The sequence below is a fragment of the Schistocerca nitens genome, chromosome 8 (genome assembly GCF_023898315.1).
Source record: "Schistocerca nitens isolate TAMUIC-IGC-003100 chromosome 8, iqSchNite1.1, whole genome shotgun sequence".
NCBI classification, from domain to species: Eukaryota; Metazoa; Arthropoda; class Insecta; order Orthoptera; family Acrididae; genus Schistocerca; species Schistocerca nitens.
In genome coordinates this window covers 66,586,332-66,608,020 of record NC_064621.1, presented here as the reverse complement: position 1 = coordinate 66,608,020, position 21,689 = coordinate 66,586,332, and the positions used below count along the sequence as shown (strand labels likewise).

The following is a 21,689-nucleotide window of genomic DNA, read 5'->3' as shown; positions in this document are numbered from 1 at the left end:
CATGATGGCAAGGTCTTCAGTGCCCACTCAGTAACAGATTGAGATTGGTGTCAAGAAAAGACTCAGAAAAGTTAGATAGAACAGAATGTAAAACACAGGTAACAAGCTTGGAAAAATATGGGCCTACCCACAGCGAAGCGTGGGACAAAGCATGCCGCGAGTGGTAAAACATGGACAACACAGGAAGAAAGTGGTAGAGGGAGCTAAAACAATATAGCAGATGGAAGGGGATGGCTGACCACAAGGAAAAAGGGAGGAGCCAGCCACTGTGCAATACACTAAAACCTCCAGCCTAAAAGTTTAGGCCAGAATCCAGACACATCACAAAACTTTAAAATGCTACACACACACGTCTCATCATTAGCTAAAACACAGGGCAGATCCCCATCAACTTGTGCTTCTGACCTTGCATCATGGTATAAAATGCAGTCTTCTAAAATGTGGCAGACAGAGATGTGCACACCACAAGCATCACAAAACAGGGGATCCTCTCACCGTAATATAAAGCTACGTGTGAGAGGACAGTGCCCAATCCGAAGACGCATGAGGGTCACTTCTTCCCGCCTGAGCAACCGGCAGCAGGAATGCCACGGCTGAGTTGTTGACTTCACCAACCACAGTCTATTGGCCGTCACTGCCAGCCATTCTTCCTCCCACAACTCCATGCACTTCTTGTGGAGTGCAGAAATGACAGACTGCAAGGGAATAGGACACTGGACCATATCCTGCTCTCTGCAGGCTTCCTTGGCAGCCCGATCAGCCTGTTAATTGCCCCATATTCCTACATGACCAGACAACCAGCAGAAGGACACCTCCTTACCCCACCGTTGGAGCAAGTACAGTTGGTCATATATCAGCTGGACCATCTCCTCAGTTGGGTACAGATTCTGAAATGATTGTAAGGCACTAAGAGCAGAGGAGAAATCGATTGCCCTGAACATGATTCATCCACTCCAGTGCCTTCAGGATCGTGTGGAGCTCCGCTGCAAAAACAGTATATTCAGCAGGGAGGCGAATCCGGGTAACATGACCAGGGAACACTACAGAACAGCCAAGGAAATTCTCCAGTTTGGAGCCATCAGTGTAAACGATGGGAAACCGTGATGCACATCTAAAATGTTAAAAAACTGAGGTTGGAATGTAAAATCTGGTGAACTATCTTTCTTAAAATTAGTCAAATCTAAAATAAGTCTGGGTCTCTGGGGGAGCCAAAGTGGAAATCTGCCCCAACCGTGACGGAAAAGATGAAGACCAGCCATATCCACCGCAGAGAGGCAATCCTGTGCACGAATCCCATAGGGCTACATCGCTCGTTGCCGGTTATGAAATAGCCGTGCCAGAGGAAGCTGAGCAATGGTATGGTATGCAGGTGTGTATGGCGTGGGCGAAGTTTTGTACGCCTGGCGTACCGTAAGTAGCCGTCGCCGCATATAAAGTGGCGGTGCACCAGCCTCTGCACAGAGGCTGGTATGGGGCTAGTTCGGAATGCCCCAGTGGCCAACGGAAGCCCTTCATGGTGCACAACGTCCAACATCTTTAAGTAAGAAGGCCTCGCAGACCCACACACCATGCACCCATAATCGAGCCGAGGTCGCACAAACGCCCTGTAAAACTGGAGCAGAAAAGTCCTGCCGGCTTCCTATGTGCTGTGGCTAAGACATTTTAAAATACTTAAAGCCTTAAGTGACCGTCATTTCAGGTCTTTAAGATGAGGTAACCACATAAGCTTTGAGTCAAAATGAGCCCAAGAAACCTCACCGTGTCTTTAAAAGTAAGGACAGTGTCCCTCATCCTCAACTCAGGAAAGGTTAAAATCGAATGAGAACAGTGAAAAAGAACACATATGGACTTCTCAGTGGAAAACTTAAAAACACTCTTCTGCGTCCAGTCATCCAACCGTCTAAGAGTAAGTTGCAACTGACGCATTGTCATTGCCAGGTTTAAAGAAGAGCAAAACAAAGAGAAATCATCCATAAACAAGGAACACTGGACAGGACTCTTCACTATGGAGGTAATGTTATTAATAGTGATGGCAAAGACAGTCACACTTAAAACGCTACCCTGAGGGACACCATTCTCCTGCTCAAAGCGATCAGACAGGATGTCACCAATTTGGTATCTAAAATATCGTGGCGAGAGGAAAGACTGAATATAAAGAGGAAGACGCCCACCTTATCACTGCCACTTTACTGCAATTGAACTTATTTGAGCAGAAGTGAAATGGTATGTTACTTGCAAATATAAAAAGTTTATCATGAGTGAGCCTGATAAACTAACTGGTCAGAGCCTGGAAAATGTTATTGAAATGGACTTGAGAGTTATTTGTGATGCATAAGAAGTGAATAATTGACGAATCATGGAATAATGAAGGTCTTCTTGAAGAAGGTGTTAGGAACGTATTGCTGCTTCCAGCTGCTCTTCCACTTCAAAAAGTTCCAGTGAAATGAGTGGTATTTACCATCTGTTGGCCAATGCAGATGCCTGCAGCTAGCAATTGGCAGAGGCATATACACAAAACACCACAGACCTCGCAACTGTGGTAATGCCGGTTCCCATTTGATCACCAGTGTTAAGCACTGTTGTGCTTGGGTAACACTTGGATGGATGACCATCCATCACATGCCTCTCCATATCCACATCCAGTTAAGCCTATCAGCTGAGTATGACACGGTGATTGGTTGGTACTGTTGGGCCTTCCGAGGCCTGTTTACATGGGGTTTTAGTTTCATGGACATAAAACAATGTTCTCATACTTTTAAACACTACATTTTACTTTCACGTGCGGTGTCTGTGTTATCTGTAAAAACAACTTTAGTTTGGAAAAGATTATTCAAGGGACATTTACTCTGGTGATGTTTCCAATTGCAAGGAAGGAATCAGCTAAATGCAAATGTGCTGCGATTGAGCTGTTGAAGAAATGGAGAAATACAGTTTATGTGCATGAGATCTGTTGGGGCTTCAGTAGAGATGTTCACAGTTGATGAGAAAGATGTATCCTACATTGAGTTTGAACAAGTTCTACCTATTCTCCCAAATCCAAACTTCAGATATGTTAGAAACACCTAATATTATGAGTTTTCAGGAAATTAAAGCATTTTTGAAAGTGGATGAGTAGTCAACTGCACAGTTGTTTTCTAGTGGTGGATTTTCTGAATTGAAATAACTAGGTACTCTGAACTTTAAAGTAATACTGTGTTCAGTTAATATTATTTATAGCTAACAAAACTTTCCTATAATGTTATATAATAAGAGAGTGAGGTCAAAATGTGTTAACTATTGAGTCATCTAAAACTGATGTAACAAAATTAATTTTAAGTTATAAAACAGATTCTGAGTCCCACCCAAGATAGTTCCATGTTCCACCCACAATGATCTTCAGTTGCAATTTTTATAATAAAGTATTAATAATGTAATGGCAATATTATGAAAAGGGTAAATTGGCACTTCACCAACATGAAAACTATTTCCAACCCTGATATGAGGCCTCAGGTGAAAGTAGCACAGTAGCAGAGATGTGCAAACACAGATAAACAGTTCTTGCAGAGCATCCACCAGATCATATGGGATATGTAGACAACAGAGCCTTGCCAGAAGGATGAATATCAACTGTGATCCACCCACTGCACAAAGAGGGTAATAAGACAGGCCTCATAAACTGCAGGGATAACTGCTTATTACAAATTACCTGGAATATCCTCCCTGCAGCCATGTTAACTAGGGTCATCAACTAGATGGATCGACTTTTCTCCCTGCCATCTATCTAACCAACTGACTGCACCTAGTTGCCCTACATTCTTTTCACCTCATCACTGTACGCTCCCACAAGCAGCTCCACCCTTACCCTGCTATTCTTCCCCCTCCCCACCGTAGCCCTCCCCCCTTAAACCCACTACCCAGATTGCTTCTCCCATCATGAGCAACAGCTTGCAGTCTGCCCTCAGCAGCCAGAGACAGTGGTCATGTGTGTGTGAGCTGTGTTTGCATGAACATGTGCCTGTATTGCCTACTCTAGAAGAAGGCCTTTTGGCCTAAAGCTTACTGGTTTACTTGTAGCAGGCTTTTTGTTGTGCCTGTCTGCACCTCCACTATGTGGTGAGTAGCAGTCCATCCTCTTCATAATATTATCTTTATTCCACCTGGGATTTTCCACTGTTTCATTAGTAACATAACATTTATGATATTTCATCTCATAGAGAATTATTTTATTAGTATGGATTCTATGTTTTCAAAGGAAAATAAGGGCGAATTTCTGAGAGTTCTTGTAGATTATTGGTGGACTTTCATTGCTATGTGCATTTGCTGCCATACCCACGACAAAGTTTTAAAGATGATTAAAAGCTTATTTTCTATACATCTGATATTCAGATTCATATGGTCACCATTCAGTTTTTAATGTATTTCTATTTATACTCTTTGTTATATTAGATTTTGACTGTCCAAAAACTGTATCGCAACTGTCCCACTCATGACAATGAAATCCCACATTTACTTTTCATAAAGTTACTTATTTTCTTAATTTCTTTTGCAGAGCAAGGTGTATTATCATGTACACGATGTTTCCATTCCTTCTTCAATGTTTATATTTTTGCTTAATACCTTATACTGTTTTCACCAATCTTCTAAGCTACTTCCAGGAAGTGATTATGAAATATATTGGTTATCTGACTGCTGTAAGCTATTCTTTCACTGTTTTCTGTAATAGGCAAGTCTTCATATTCCATACTGATATTCTAATTTTTCTTTTATCTATTGCCCATATAATTTAACTATACTAATTGAATAGTGGGTGTCATGAATTGTAACAAGGTTTCTCTTTCCCCAAATCAATTTCCTTCAGACAGTGTAGTATCCCTTATTACTCAAAATCAGTGCTACACTTCTGCTTACCCTAACCATTTCCTTTTCCTTGCACATGACGTTTTTACTATCCATAAGTTTTTATATGTTATATTATTCGCATACTTGAGTGTTTCCTTGGGGAAGCAGCATAGTGACATTTTCTACTTTAAGTACCACTTTTTTTTTAATAGGGGGAGGGGTTTGGATTTCAAGTAAATGAACACTCAGACAGAATTTCGTCATATGATTGTGTGAATTAAATGTGTTTGTAATGTAATGAGGTCTTCTCAAGCTCAGCCTTTTATTTTTTTAAACACCTTATTGTTATTCTTTTTGAAGTTATTTCCCAACAAACTACATATGAGGGGAATTTGAAAAGTCTGTGCAGAGTCCGAGAGATGGCACCACCGGCACACATCGAGGTCATGTTTAGTTAGTAGCTTCTTTGGAAAGAATGCACGCTAAGTTTCAGCCACATTTTTCTGTTTCTTTGTGTTTGGCATTTGTGTGAATCAAGGAAGTCGAGTGATTGTCAAAAAATGGATGAAGAAGAATTTCGTGTGGTGATTAAACATTACTTTATAAAGGCAAAACGCCTCAGGAGACTAAAGAGAAGCTTGATAAACATTACAGTGACTCTGCACCTTCGATTAGAGCAGTTTATAATTGGTTTCAAAATTTTCAAAGTGGCCGTATGGGCCATTGATAAAATCCATGACATGGAGATGGATGACATAAGAGTTAAGGTGCATGAGATTGCTAGTGCTGTGGGCATCTTGAATGAATGGGTACATAATATTTTGCGTGAACATTTGGACATGAGAAAGCTATCTGCAAGATGGATTCTACGATTGCTCATGCTTGACCAAATATGGAATCGTGTGAATTGTTGCAAGGATGGTTTGCAGCTGTTCAGGAAGAATCAGCAGGACTTCATGTGGTGTCACCGCCAGACACCACACTTGCTAGGTGGTAGCTTTAAATCGGCCGCGGTCCGTTAGTACATGTCGGACCCGCGTGTCGCCACTGACAGTGATCGCAGACCGAGCTCCACTACACGGCAGGTCTCGAGAGACTTACTAGCACTCGCCCCAGTTGTACGATGACTTTGCTAGTGACTACACTGACGAAGCTTTTCTCTCATTTGCCGAGAGACAGTTAGAATAGCCTTCAGCTAAGTCCATGGCTACGACCTAGCAAGGCGCCATTAACCATTTCAAGATAGAGTCTCACTTGTATCATCAAGAATGCTGTATACAAATGATGGAATAAAGTTAAGTATTCTAGCAGCTACGTACTTTTCTTTATAGCATTCATTACATATCCTGTTTCAGACCTATCTCTAGCCTGCGTCAGTAACGCGTGCCTTTCGTCTACTTCAGAGTGGCGTGGTTGTCTCACTACGCTACAACACTTTAAGCGTTGTTTCGTCACTGTGGATGAAACATGGATACATTACTATACTCCTGAGACCAAACAACAATCTAAACAATGGGTTAGCAAGGGAGAATCTGCACCAGAAAAGGCAAAGACCAGCCCTTTGGCCGGAAAGGTTATGGCAACTGTCTTTTGGGATTCGCAAGGGATAATTCTCATTGACTATCTGGAAAAGGGTAAAACTATTACAGGTGCATATTATTCATCATTATTGAACAGTTTGAAAACCGAGCTGCAAGAAAAATGCCAGCGATTGGACTGCAAAAATGTCGTTTACCATCACGACAGTGTACTCAATTTGAAGAAATGGCTGGCGGGACAAAGATTTTATTCAAATGAGGAGGTGATTGCAACAACTAATAGCTATTTTGCAAACTTGACAATTCCTATTATTCAGAAGGGATCAACAAATTAGAACAGTGTTGGACCAAGTGTATACTTTTTTTAGGTTGAGAGCTGATTTGGTCAGCAATTGCAATGTCATCTAGTGTTCTAACAGCCCTGTATTTATACAAGTGATCCAGCAATTTCCTCAAAAACTTTTTGAATGTAGGGTGTCATTTTATCCTTTATGATATGGAAAATAAATTTTGCACCACTGAGGCTCATTATTCATTACTTTTCTCAACTGGAGTGTTACCTGTTTATGAGTCAACCACCCTAATCACGAGGAATTATACTATTTGAATATCCCACCCCTTACATAGCTGAAAAAACAGAAGTCCACCCAGGTAATACCATCCATGCCTCAGTAGGCCCAGTGCAAATGGACTTTGGCAGGTGCAAAAATACTTGTATACGTGTCAGTTTTTATATTGTCTTTCATTTTCTGTTCTGTTGCTTACTGTGCACCTTTGATGCCAGTAGTGGGTCATTTCAGTCTTACATTGAATTTTTTTCTTTGCCATTTGGGCTTGCTGAGGACAACAGAGCTTGCATTTCCTTTTGGTGAGGACCTCCTTGTTTCCATTACTCTATTTTCTGGCTGTGAGCCAGCTTTCTCTTCTCTGTCCATTTGGTTCCTGTGGTCTCCTTACTGATAATGGACATTGGGAAAACATCCTGTCAGATGGCTTGCCAGAACCACAGTTGGTCTCATGTTTTCTCCACTAGGATCTCCAGGTTTCCAGATCTGAGTTACCAATGTGATCCACATTTTCTTAGAGGCCTTCCTTCCACCTGTCACTGCGAAGATCCTATTGGTAAGTCTTTTTGGATTCATGTGTCTCAATTATCTGTACAAGGCCAGTCACCTTTTCCTTATACACTTGGTGATATCCTTCTGTTGATTTTACAGTTCATCATTGTGCCAGATTCTGTAGATGCCTTACTCTTCTCTTGCTGGTCCTAGTATTCCCCTGAGGACCTTCCTTTCTTTGATCTCCAGTTTCCTGTGTGGACTGCTTCCTAGCCACTACATGGTAATCAGAGTCATACAGAGCAGAGGCTTTTACTACCACGTTGTAGTGTCAGAGATTGAGGGTCTTGGAGAAGTGCATGGATGAGTAGATATTTCGGAGTGGTAAGTCCTTTCATATGTGGTGCATCTGGTGTCTATCACTTGGTACAAACTCAGGTTTGCAGAGATCCACTCTCCTACACACTTGACTGTAGATACTTTTCTTATGGTGGTGTTTTAGTGCAGTTTCTACAAGTTGGTCATGAATTTAATTTTCTGGGTGATCTTCAAGTTGGTCTTAACTGATACACTGTAAAGGCTTTGTAGGTTGTAAGTAGCCTCCTCTACGATGTCTGCTGGTAAGATGAGGTCAACAGCAAAATATAGGCATAATACTTGGAGGTTATCTCTCTTATACTCAAACTTCAGTCCAGTTCCTGGTAGTAGTGTTGCCATCCATTCTTTCACAATGTTCACAAGGATGCAGCTGAAAAGAATGCGTGGCAAACCGTTGCCCTTTATGACTCCTGTTCTGATGGGGGTAGCTCACCTCTGAACTTGACCTTGGATGTCATGTTCTACAGGATGGTCTGGGCTACTTTGAGGGTCTTCTCATACAGGCCAAGTTCCAGTGGTGCATTCACAAGATTCATGTGCCTTCTGGAAGTCTACTAGGACAACTATCCATTGATGTCCACATTGGTTCGTGTAAGTGTGGATTGTCTTTAGACATGATATCTGTTCTGGTAGGATATTTTGATGCAAAAGTCAGTCTGGTATTCATCTGATTGCTGATCTAGCTGGTTGGTGCCCTAGTTTACAGGGCTTCAGAGAGGGTATTCTGGGAAATCTGTAATAAGGAGCTACCTTGGCAATAGTTGATGTCTGTCTTACTACCCTCATTGTGAGGTGGGTGGATCACCGTAGACATCCATCCTTCTGCTCTGGTAAGATTCTGTTGTCACATGTCCCATATGATCTGGTGGATGCTCTGCAACGACTGTTCATCTGTGTGTTTTCATATCTCTGCTATTGTGCCATCTTCACCTGAGACCTCGAAGTTCATGAGCTCCTTGATGATATCCTCTATTTTTTCTCTAGAGATTGGTTGAAAATCAAGGTTCCTGGTGGAAGGTTCATGGAAAATGAGTGTCCCCTTAGGTTTCTGCAAGTTGGAAACAGTCTGCAGTCAGTGAAGCTTTTGTTGTTCAGGTTTAGCTCTCTGTCTAGCAAGCGGAGGAGTAGGGAGGCAACTGGGTGAGTCATCTACTACTTGAAGCCCTTGTATAGGTCTCTTGAGCTGTTTATCAGAAAGTTACATTCTGCATCAGGGTACTGAGGTAATTTCTCATTGCTCTGAAGATTGTGTTGGCTCTAGTTTTGCTTTGCATGTTGAAGGTTTCATGACTACATTGCATTTTCATTTAAATTAATATTGTAAATATGTACCATACCTAAAAAGAAGAAATAATAAGCAAAAATTGGCATTATTAAAAACTCATAAGAATTCATTAAATAGTAACTGACTAAATAAAGAAAGACAGACAGACAGATATTTTAAGATGACTCAATTCCTACTATCCTTTGATTGAGTGCAACAGCCATTAATGACTGATAAAACTGTATATATTCAGGACCAGTCAGCTAGATGCAGTAAAGTGAAATTTGTGACTAGATTAAGGAATTTTTGGTAGGGAGGACGTAACATGTTAATTTGGATGGAGAGTCAGATGTAGAAGTAACTTTTAGGTGTGCCCTCTGGAAGTGTGTTGGGACCTTGCTCTTTATGTTTTATATTAATGAACTCACGGACATTTTTTTTTTTTTCAGGTGATGCAGTTATCTGTAGTGAAGTACTGTCTGAAAGAGGCTGCAAAAAGTCAGATCTTGATAAGATTTCAGTGTGGTACAAAGATTGCAACTTGCTTTAAATGTTCAAAAATGTAAAATTGTACACGCTTATGACTGCAATATTAGAGAATGGAATGCGCCAACTCATACAAATACCTGGGTGTAACACTTGAAGTGGAATGATTACAGATGATCAGTCATGGGTACAGTAGGCAGTAGACTTCAGTTTATTGGTAGAGTACTAGGAAATGCAATCAGCCTATGAAGGAGTTGGCTTACAAATCATTCATGTGACCCATTCCAGAATATTGCTCAAGTGTGTGGGGCTCATACCAGTTAGGACTAACAGGGGATATGGAACTTATACAAAGAAGAACAGCATGAATGGTCACAGGTTTGTTGGACCCATGGGAGATTGTCAAAAGGATGCTGAAGAAACTTATCTGGCAGACTCTTGAAGATAGACATAAACTATCCCAAGAAAACTTACTTACAAAGTTTCAAGAACTGGATTTAAATGATGATTTTAGGAATGTACTACTATCTTGTACTTACTGCCCACATAGGGATCATGAGAGCAGGATTATATTAATTGCAACACCAACAGAGGTATTTAAACAGCCATTCTTCCTGCACTCCATAAGTGAATAGAATAGGAAGAAACACTAATAACTGGTAGAATGGGATGTACCCTCAGCTATGAATTTTACAGTGGTTTGCGGAGTATTGATGTAGGTGCAGATGTAGAATTCTTGAAAATGAGCTCAACACATTGTACTTAATGGAACAAAATCAACAGGTGTAAAGGTAACTTCGAGAGTACCCAGAGGGGGTGTTATAGGACCATCACTGTTTTTAGTATTTTTTATAAATTAAATGACCTAGTGGATGATGCTGAAAGGTACAGAAGGCTATTCACGGACAGTACTGTTGGCTATAGGAAGGCTGCAATGACACAAGATAGTAGCAAAATTCAGGGAGACTGCAAGGGATCGATGACTGGTGCAGGGACTGGCAATTGTCCCTGAATATAAACCTGTGAAACATGCTGTGATTAAAAGGGAGAAAGAGTCCTGTAGTGTTAGATTTCACTAGTGCTGATAATCACAATGAGTAACCATCTGGAGCAACCTAATGTGGAATGACCACACAAAATTAGTTGTTGGTGCAAGCTTGAGATTTATTGGAAGAATCTTAAGGAAATGTATTTGTCCACAGAAAAAAGTGACCTATGAAACACTTGAGATACCAATTATTGAGTACTGCTTATCAGCTCTGGACCTTTACAGGCTGCATTAGAAGAGATACAGAAGATTCAGCGAAGGGCAGCATGTATCGAGACAAATCATTTAGAATGTGCAGGAGTGTTACAGAGATGACAAACAAATTTCGGTGGCAGACACTGCAGTTGAGGTGTAGGATCATGGAGAAGTTTTCTGTTGAAATTTCAAGGGTCTATGCTCCATGATTATGGTGGGAAAATTAGAGCTACCACAGAGATTTATCATTAGTCATTCTTCCCTTGCCCTAATTACAAATTGAACAAACTAAACTCCTCCCAAACAGGCTATGAAGGCCCAATGGTACCGACTGGCCACCATGCCATCCATAGCCTATAGGCGTCACTGGATGCAGGTATGGAGGAGCATGTGGTCAGCACACTGATCTCCCAGCTGTATGTCAGTTTCTGGGACTGGAGCCGCTACTTCTCGGCCAAATAGCACCTCAGTTTGTCTCCCAAGGGCTGAGTGCACCCCACTCGCCAACAGCACTCAGCAGACCGGAAGGTCACCCATCCAAGTGCTAGCCCAGCCCAACAACACTTAACTGTGGTGATCTGATGGGAACCGGTACAAATGTAACAGGGAAGGAAGACCTTTTGCCTACTTTTTAAATTGCCATCTTCAAAATTTGTGTTAAGAACAGCATTGACTTCACTATAAAAAAATGTTATTCTATTTTATTCTTTTCATCAGTGCATCAAGTATATATAGTATTTATTAAATCAGAAGAAAACAGAGTATTTCAGATTTTATTGTTTTTACTGAAAACGCTTATATCCTTTTAATCTGTGACTGACATATGCTATGTTTCAACACATGTGCAAATGCCAATTATATGTGCATACAATTATATCAAAAGTACTTGTAAACAGTATTTACATAAGCTGAACTAAATAGGAGTGTTAGTTAACGTAGCTCTTAAGGAAAGTGAAGCTCAAAATTTCATATTTTACCACAGCAGCATTTTTCATGTAGTAATTCTCAGTTATTCAGCAATTTTGCAGCAGAAGACAAGGCACATATACAATGCTGACCAAACCATTTACAACAGTAATCTCAAAAATTCTTAAAAAGTCATTGGTGATAATTAATTTAAATAATTATTTATAAATAGCTAATCAGTAGTTAATGCAACATTTCTGTTAACAGGTGGTTTACTTCACTGCACTCTTCCCATATGTGGTACTGGTTCTTCTGTTTGTCAGAGGAGTAACTCTACCAGGTGCTTCCACTGGAATCCTTTTCTACCTTACTCCAGACTGGAACCGTTTGGCTAATGCTCAGGTACCCAACAACTTTCTAGTAATATCTCAGTAACAAAAATAAATATATGATCACATTGCTAACACATAGCAGAACATGTAATGTGGTAGGCTTGAGAGCTTCAGAATTTGCAGTATAACTGTTGTTGGTGGAAACAGTGTCTCCCATTCATTCCACCAACTTCAGAGTTGGATTTTGTTTAACATTGCAAGTACCATGTGAAAACTATGGACTCAGAGCTTAATGCCATCCAGGCTGAGTCCACATTGGATTCATATGTACTTTCCACATATTATAACTCATGCTGTTGCAATAGAATCATATGCACAATTTACAATCCTTTTAAGTTAATGTAAGGACCCAGCACACCATGGAACTGTGCTCAGCCTACTGAATGGCAAGTCCAGTGTGGCACCACATGGTCATTAGCTCATAATTTGTCAAGCTCATAATGAAGTTCAAAGGCTTTATTTATTATTTATAATACATTTTATTTATCTTAATAGTTTAAAACCATACTCTACCCAAAAATTAACTGTAGTTTTATGGAATATAATGTTTTTAACTGTGTCATCACACCATAAATCTATATACTTTGAAGAAGTGGTCCCTACAACAGAATTTTACCCAAACTGATTATCTGAACATCAATTTTGACGTTTTTTTTACATCATGTTGCCTTCCTGATTCACATTTAATCATTTCATAACACAGCATTTGTATCTTCTGTGCTTAACTATATTTTCCAGGCAGTGGGTTGTTGCCTGCTGTAGTTGTGTAACTATATGGATATCACTGATACTGATATATTTTAGCTTTTAAGCAGTGTTTTCTTTGAATGGGGGAGTTGGTATGTTTTCATTTCATAGTTCAATGTAAATATCTACTGTATTTAGTAAGTTCATATCAATCAATATTTTTATGCCTTTTTATTTCAGGTAAGTAGTTTATCTCTCCTTCTGATTTCTTAAATCAATAAATTGTTTGCATTTGGTACACTTTATTCCATGCAGAAAAGATGGCTAATAGGAATAAATAATGTGGTTTGTACTCAACACAAAATTGGATCACAATTCTTTGCCAGAAAAAACTGAAATATTACTCCTTTCTGTGTTGCTGTATTGTGCACACACTAACAGAAAAAGAAAAATGATGACAAAATGGACATTTTTTCACTTTCTATGTAACAATTAAGTTGTTGTAGTGTTCAAATGGATATCATGTATTGATGAACCAAATTCATCGTGAGCGCTGTCCATGGGTATCCAAAAAACAGCAGTTGCTAAACCATTTTATCATTTTGATCAGTGACATAAAGTCACAGCTGGCTAAGTAAGAGGTTTAGTTGAACCACAGGAAATTACTTCTAGAAGCATATGAGAACTGAGGCATTGAGAGGCCAAGGGAGGTAAGTGACACTTCTTTAAATTCTGAGAAAATTGAGATCAAAGTTTACAGGTTTTAATTAATTATGAATAAATTTTTCATTCTACAGTTATATACTTGTATCACCATTATGGTTTTATTTATCTCTTTCCAAAAATGTAACATTATTCAACGGCCGGTATTGCTGTTATTGGCACATTTCTGATAAGGTGCCGCACTTACCTCCTTTGGCCTCTAAGTGAAAGTGTTGAGTTAAACAAGAAACGGTCAGCTTGTCAATTCATTTTAGGACATTCTTACAATTTTAATATAATAATAATATAAGAATGGAAAAGCATTAGCACATCAATGTATTTTAGGAAATACTTAATAATACATGATAAACAACAATGTGCGTCTTTCTACCTACCATTTTATTCTTCATCAGAAACAGTAAAACAAAGCTGATCTGGTTCCTTATGGCCTAGCTTTTCTTTGTTGTTACCATTTCTCTTCATCATGCTTTTCTTTCTCTCTCTCTCTCTCTCTCTCTCTCTCTCTCTCTCTCTCTCTCTCTCTCTCCTCTCCTTTTATTTTTTTTTTTCCCTGCCTTGCTACATATTTTATCTCTTCGTAAAATTTGTGATGAATTTGTGGAGTGGGGTGCATGAAATCCAGAAGCTTTTGAAGATCATTGTATTTTGCTAATTTCATAGGATTCAGTATGGTGTTTTGCTCAAGTTCAGTAAATCTTCGGAGTTGTCTGCCCAATTTTAGACATTCCGGCTGTAGTGATTCGAGAATTTCTGTGTAAATTCTAGAACCACTCAGCCTTCTATCATCTCAAACACACAATATTCTGGATATGAGTGTGGAATGGTAGAATCATACCTACTGCACCTCACATGTTTGTGTGTGTAGGTTTAAAATCAGTCACGGGAAAAAAGTAGACGCTGTGGATAAATGACAAACAAGTACCTGTCAGGCGATCCATTGATGTTTTAGTGAGTGTGTAAGGAAGAACCATGGAGTTTATATGCAGCTCTGTGCTTATCGTGTCATTGACTTCTTATTAAAACGAGGACAGTTGAAAAAGAACTGTTAAATACTCTTGACGTAAGCTTGCTACAGGCAAGACTTATTTTCTGGTTCATGTTAAGAAAAGTTATGGTATCTAAGCCAACTTTCTTTTAACTTTTAACTCAATTTGTTTCTGACATTCGGCCGTATGAGAGACTTACAGGAAGTTACATATTTATATGGAAAGTGAGAGTTTTATTTTGTATGGAGGTGACATAGTAAGCAAGTGAAAGGTGGTTTGGGGGAATAAAGTGAAATAAACCAGAGTCACACTCACACTTTAAGTCATTAGAACGTTAGACAGTCTGAGATGCTGGAGTTGGTGGTACGCATGAGGTGTGTGTCTCCCTTTTACTGATGAAGGCTGTGGCCAATTCTTTATGTAGTGTTTTTTAATTGTGCCTGTCTGCAACTTGATGTGTCTTCTTTACTATAAGTAGCAATCTGTCTTTTCTACGTTGTTGATATTCCTACCTGGAGTTTCCATTGTTCAGCTTTCGGTTTAAGATCTTTTATGGGAAAACCATGGGTGCACTGAATTAAAAAGTAAAGTAAAAGGATCTTTATTTTCCAGTCAAAACAGTGTCATCTTTTGTATCCCTGGTACCTTTGGTACAAGGTATTTGTCTAAAGAGTCTTCCAAGTTAAAGAGGAAGCCCTACATATCAACTACTAGAAATTTATGACCTTTTGACATGTTTTCTTTGCATTTTCAATAACAGCAAAATCTTGGTCACACTCCATAAATGATTGACCTGGTGCAAACAAGCAGTGATCAACACACTCAATCTGGGACTTGTCTACAACATAAGACCAAAACCTAATCATTACAGCACTCTTATGTTGTGCTCCACAGTTATCAGTAAATGAAACAATTTGTTTTAAATTAAAAGGTGTTTATGCTCTGGGACAACTTGGAAAAACCCAAACATTTTTTAGAATTATGGGAATTTTTTGTTGTTTAAGTTTTCAGTTAAATTTTTGTAATTTTGACCAGTAAGGAGTGATACTCTAACAAAGAATTTTGCTTTAGCCCTCTACTGCAGAATAATATTGCAGCAATAAGACATAAACAAAGGAAAAAATAAATAAATAAAACTTATGTTGCGCCACTTGCAACAATAAAACTCAGTGCACACACAGGAAGAAAGCATCAAGCTATCAGCTGATCAGTCTCCTGGCACACATCAATAAATTGTTTGAATGGCTTCTGCTCCATTGGCTACAACTTATCATTGACAGGGAATATATCTTGCCCTTCGAGCAATTTGGATTTAGAGCCAGACACTCTACCACTCAGCAAATTCCTTGGGCAGTGGAATATATCACCACCGCCTTCAACAACAAGGCGTTGGAGTTCTGCGGTGCTGTCCTTCTGGATGTGATGAAGGCCTTCGAGTGTATGGCATCTAGGCCTCATTTGGAAGTTGAGCGCCCCAGGTTTTCCCAGGGCCTACATCAAACTCATCACATCATATCTCCAATGTTGCACCTTCACTGTCAGGGTGGATGATGCACTCTCCGCTGCCTGTCCTATCCATGCAGGAGTTCCACAATGCTCTGTATTAGGACTGGTGCTCTGTTCAATCTTTATGTCTGACCTCCCCTCACTACCGATGGTTGAGAAGGCCATCTATGCAGATGACACAATGATTTTCACCCGCAGTCGCTGGTGGGAAGTCTTAGTTCTGTGTCTCCAGAGTGCCTGCAGTGCACTCGAAGACTGGGCTGCGAAGTGGCGCATCTGCTTCATCCCCCAGATGATGCAAGTGATCATCTTCACCCGTTGCTGTACCATGCCACACCGCCTCCTCCGACTGTGTGGAACTGAACTGCAATGGAGACCTTCAGTTTGCTACATCAGTGTCCTACTCGACAAGAAGCTCACCTGGGAGGGCAAGTTGTCGACGTCCAAGCTAAAGTTAGTCAGTGAATGGGAGCCTTATACCCTATCGTCAATGAGGGATCTGACCTGTCAATTGGTAATGGACTCCTCATCTTCAGGATGTACATCCACCCACTTTTCGATTACGCCTGCGAGGTCTGGGGTAATGCAGCGTAGACCCACCTGCAGCGCCTAGTCACTCCAGAACAAGATTCTCCATCTACCAACAGCAAAATGTGTCGAAGGCTTTAGCACGAAGACTATGCAATACTTCATAACAACATACTGCTTCTGATGAGTGTGACATCACAACAGTTTACATTAGATTCGTCTCAGCAGTTGCCAGCGGGCTTATGCACATGCGAAGTTGAGTGGATAATGAGCAGTATCTGCTTCCACTTATGGCTACTTGTGGATGTCAGTTGTATCACCAGTAGCAATAAGCAGCCAGATGCTATCCGGAAAAACTTTTTTGGCGGCCAAGCTGCCAGATTCGAGCATACGAAATGCAGGCTGATTGGTAGTGGGGAGGGCATTAGTCTCCATGTGCCCCCTGTTTTGGTTTAGTAATTTTGCTGTTTAATCTTCATTTACAGCTCTCATGACAAATGAAAACAATGGATCTGTGGCTGTGAGCTAGAAAGTGAATTAAAATACATTATTATGGAACTCTAAAAAACATTATTAGTTTCAGTTTTCTGGTTTTATTTTATTTCTAGGTTTTTGGCAGTCAAGCATGAATTGCCTTGTAGAACAGTAAAGTCTTTTTTGTCGATTTGCTAAAGAAATTTGGCTTTTATTAATCTTTTCTGCAGAGACAGGCAGTTTATTTGAATCGAAGTGTTTCATTCCACACTGTTGGCTTGTGTCAACTGTTTGCTGAATTACAAGTACCCATTTTTATCTGCTGGCATGTGTGGCATTATGCCATAATAAAAAACCAAACATGAGATAATATAGTACTGGTACTCCAAGGAAATTTGCAGTCCGAAAATTGCACTGAAAAGCTTCTTTTCAAGTTAGGGACTACTTCTTTGTGAATCTGGAAATACAGATGTGTGATTTCAGCCGAATGATGCATGTTAGTGTGGTTTATGAAATTAGGTACGAACATGAGTGCTTCCTACATCATCATAGCTGTACATGCGCAGTAATACAATTTTCTGCATTCTCTGACAATAGCAGAGACAAATCCCAACAGTTCATGGGAAAATATTGTGAATGGCACTTGAAAAGTGGTACTTTCAAAGTAAATTTAATTTTACGCAAGATGAATAATGTTACACAGGCAAATGTGCTTTGAGTTTATTGAATGATAGAGCATTTGATTCTCTTTTAAAGCTTAACACTTTGAGGGCTAGCCACTAAGAAGAATTTTGAGCCCAGAAGACCAGACATTTATCTCATTATTTAAAATTTTAGTGGCACATTTGTGTGACACGTTTTAAATGGTAACACATGCAAAAAAAGACCAATATTATATGTGAAAGCTTAGATTTTCTTGTAGCTACAATATGTATATTTATTTAAACCATCAATTTTTCCTATTTGTATGCTTGTGCTAATTAACAGTTATGTTGATTGGCTGACTATATCATTGCTCTGAATATCTGCTATCATTACATGGCAAGATCACGTAACTTGAGCTATGTTTGGCTTACAAAAGTGCATGGCAATCTCGGTTTCAGTGCTTCAAAAACTAACATGCTGTGTTTGGTGGAATTCGAATGTATACGGTACTTTTGTAATACTTTTTGTGGGGGGATTTTGTTTTCTAAAGTGCTGGGAAGTTCTGTGCCAGTGTATAAAATCTTAACCATTCAAAAGCTTGATAAATTTTACGGTACCGAGGGAAGATATAATGTCACTTAATACAGAAAAAGTGTATTTTCATCCATGGAAAAAGTGTATTTTTAACCGGGAAATCTGTTTATTTTCTCCCCCCCCCCCCCTCGCTCTCTCCATCTCTCCATGCTGTATGCATCCTGCATTAGATGGCAATATCTCCATACATTTTAGTAAGCTCGATCCAGTTCCCAGGCAGCCTCGCCCAGCTTGACCGTCATGCCACATGAATTTTGTAGTCATAGAAGTTTTTACCCCCCCCCCCCCCCCCCATGAACCATGGACGTTGCCGTTGGTGGGGAGGCTTGAGTGCCTCAGCGATACAGATGGCCGTACCGTAGGTGCAACCACAACGGAGGGGTATCTGTTGAGAGGCCAGACAAACATTTGGTTCCTGAAGAGGGGCAGCAGCCTTTTCAGTAGTTGCAGGGGCAGTCTGGATGATTGACTTATCTGACCTTGTAAAAATAATGAAAACGGCCTTGCTGTGCTGGTACTGCGAACGGCTGAAAGCAAGGGGAAACTACAGCCTTAATTTTTCTCGACGGCATGCAGCTTTACTGTATGGTTAAATGATGATGGCATCCTCTTGGGTAAAATATTCCGGAGGTAAAATAGTCCCCCATTCGGATCTCCGGGCGGGGACTACTCAAGAGGACGTCGTTATCAGGAGAAAGAAAACTGGCATTCTACGGATCGGAGCGTGGAATGTCAAATCCCTTAATCGGGCAGGTAGGTTAGAAAATTTGAAAAGGGAAATGGATAGGTTAAAGTTAGATATAGTGGGAATTAGTGAAGTTCGATGGCAGGAGGAACAAGACTTTTGGTCAGGTGATTACAGGGTTATAAATACAAAATCAAATAGGGATAATGCAGGAGTAGGTTTAATAATGAATAAACAAATAGGAGTGCGGGTTAGCTACTACAAACAGCATAGTGAACGCATTATTGTGGCCAAGAAAGACACAAAGCCCATGCCTACTACAGTAGTACAAGTTTATACGCCAACTAGCTCTGCAGATGATGAAGAAATTGATGAAATGTATGATGAGATAAAAGAAATTATTCAGGTAGTGAAGGGAGACGAAAATTTAATAGTCATGGGTGACTGGAATTCGTCAGTAGGAAAAGGGAGAGAAGGAAAAATAGTAGGTGAATATGGATTGGGGGGAAGAAATGAAAGAGGAAGCCGCCTTGTAGAATTTTGCACAGAGCATAACTTAATCATAGCTAACACTTGGTTCAAGAATCATAAAAGAAGGTTGTATACATGGAAGAAGCCTGGAGATACTAAAAGGTATCAGATAGATTATATAATGGTAAGACAGAGATTTAAGAACCAGGTTTTAAATTGTAAGACATTTCCAGGGGAAGATGTGGATTCTGACCACAATCTATTGGTTATGAACTGCAGATTTAAACTGAAGAAACTGCAAAAAGGTGGGAATTTAAGGAGATGGGACCTGGATAAACTGAAAGAACCAGAGGTTGTAGAGACTTTCAGGGAGAGCATAAGGGAACAATTGACAGGAATGGGGGAAAGAAATACAGTAGAAGAAGAATGGGTAGCTCTGAGGGATGAAGTAGTGAAGGCAGCAGACGATCAAGTAGGTAAAAAGACGAGGGCTAATAGAAATCCTTGGGTAACAGAAGAAATATTGAATTTAATTGATGAAAGGAGAAAATATAAAAATGCAGTAAATGAAGCAGGCAAAAAGGAATACAAACGTCTCAAAAATGAGATCGACAGGAAGTGCAAAATGGCTAAGCAGGGATGGCTAGAGGACAAATGTAAGGATGTAGAGGCTTATCTCACTAGGGGTAAGATAGATACTGCCTACAGGAAAATTAAAGAGACCTTTGGAGAGAAGAGGACCACTTGTATGAATATCAAGAGCTCAGATGGCAACCCAGTTCTAAGCAAAGAAGGGAAGGCAGAAAGGTGGAAGGAGTATATAGAGGGTTTATACAAGGGCGATGTACTTGAGGACAATATTATGGAAATGGAAGAAGATGTAGATGAAGATGAAATGGAAGATAAGATACTGCGTGAAGAGTTTGACAGGGCACTGAAAGACCTGAGTCGAAACAAGGCCCCGGGAGTAGACAACATTCCATTAGAACTACTGATGGCCTTGGGAGAGCCATTCATGACAAAACTCTACCATCTGGTGAGCAAGATGTATGAGACAGGCGAAATACCCACAGACTTCAAGAAGAATATAATAATTCCAATCCCAAAGAAAGCAGGTGTTGACAGATGTGAAAATTACTGAACTATCAGTTTAATAAGTCACAGCTGCAAAATACTAACGTGAATTCTTTACAGACGAATGGAAAAACTGGTAGAAGCGGACCTTGGGGAAGATCAGTTTGGATTCCGTAGAAATGTTGGAACACGTGAGGCAATACTAACCTTACGACTTATCTTACAAGAAAGATTAAGAAAAGGCAAACCTACATTTCTGGCATTTGTAGACTTAGAGAAAGTTTTGACAATGTTAACTGGAATACTCTCTTTCAAATTCTGAAGGTGGCAGGGGTAAAATACAGGGAGCGAAAGGCTATTTACAATTTGTACAGAAACCAGATGGCAGTTATAAGAGTCGAGGGGCATGAAAGGGAAGCAGTGGTTGGGAAAGGAGTGAGACAGGGTTGTAGCCTCTCCCCGATGTTATTCAATCTGTATATTGAGCAAGCAGTGAAGGAAACAAAAGAAAAATTCGGAGTAGGTATTAAAATTCATTGAGAAGAAGTAAAAACTTTGAGGTTCACCGGTGACATTGTAATTCTGTCAGAGACAGCAAAAGACTTGGAAGAACAGTTGAACGGAATGGACAGTGTCTTGAAAGGAGGATATAAGATGAACATCAACAAAAGCAAAACGAGGATAATGGAATGTAGTCAAATTAAATCGGGTGATGCTGAGGGAATTAGATTAGGAAATGAGACACTTAAAGTAGTAAAGGAGTTTTGCTATTTAGGGAGCAAAATAACTGATGATGGTCGAAGTAGAGAGGATATAAAATGTAGACTGACAATGGCAAGGAAATCGTTTCTGAAGAAGAGAAATTTGTTAACATCGAGTATAGATTTAAGTGTCAGGAAGTAGTTTCTGAAAGTATTTGTATGGAGTGTAGCCATGTATGGAAGTGAAACATGGACGATAACCAGTTTAGACAAGAAGAGAATAGAAGCTTTCGAAATGTGGTGCTACAGAAGAATGCTGAAGATAAGGTGGGTAGATCTCGTAACTAATGAGGAGGTATTGAATAGGATTGGGGAGAAGAGAAGTTTGTGGCACAACTTGACTAGAAGAAGGGATCGGTTGGTAGGACATGTTTTGAGGCATCAAGGGATCACAAATTTAGCATTGGAGGGCAGCGTGGAGGGTAAAAATCATAGAGGGAGACCAAGAGATGAATACACTAAGCAGATTCAG

General features: G+C 39.9%; 1 protein-coding gene across 1 annotated transcript in view; it reads left to right on the top strand.

Moving 5' to 3' along the window:
* Nucleotides 1-21,689, top strand: part of LOC126199389 (sodium- and chloride-dependent glycine transporter 1) — a 629,023-nt gene that overhangs the window by 458,029 nt on the left and 149,305 nt on the right. Inside the window, exon 6 of the mRNA XM_049936308.1 lies at nt 11,959-12,093. Coding sequence (XP_049792265.1) covers nt 11,959-12,093 — 135 coding nt within the window. The remainder of the gene's footprint in view (nt 1-11,958; nt 12,094-21,689) is intronic.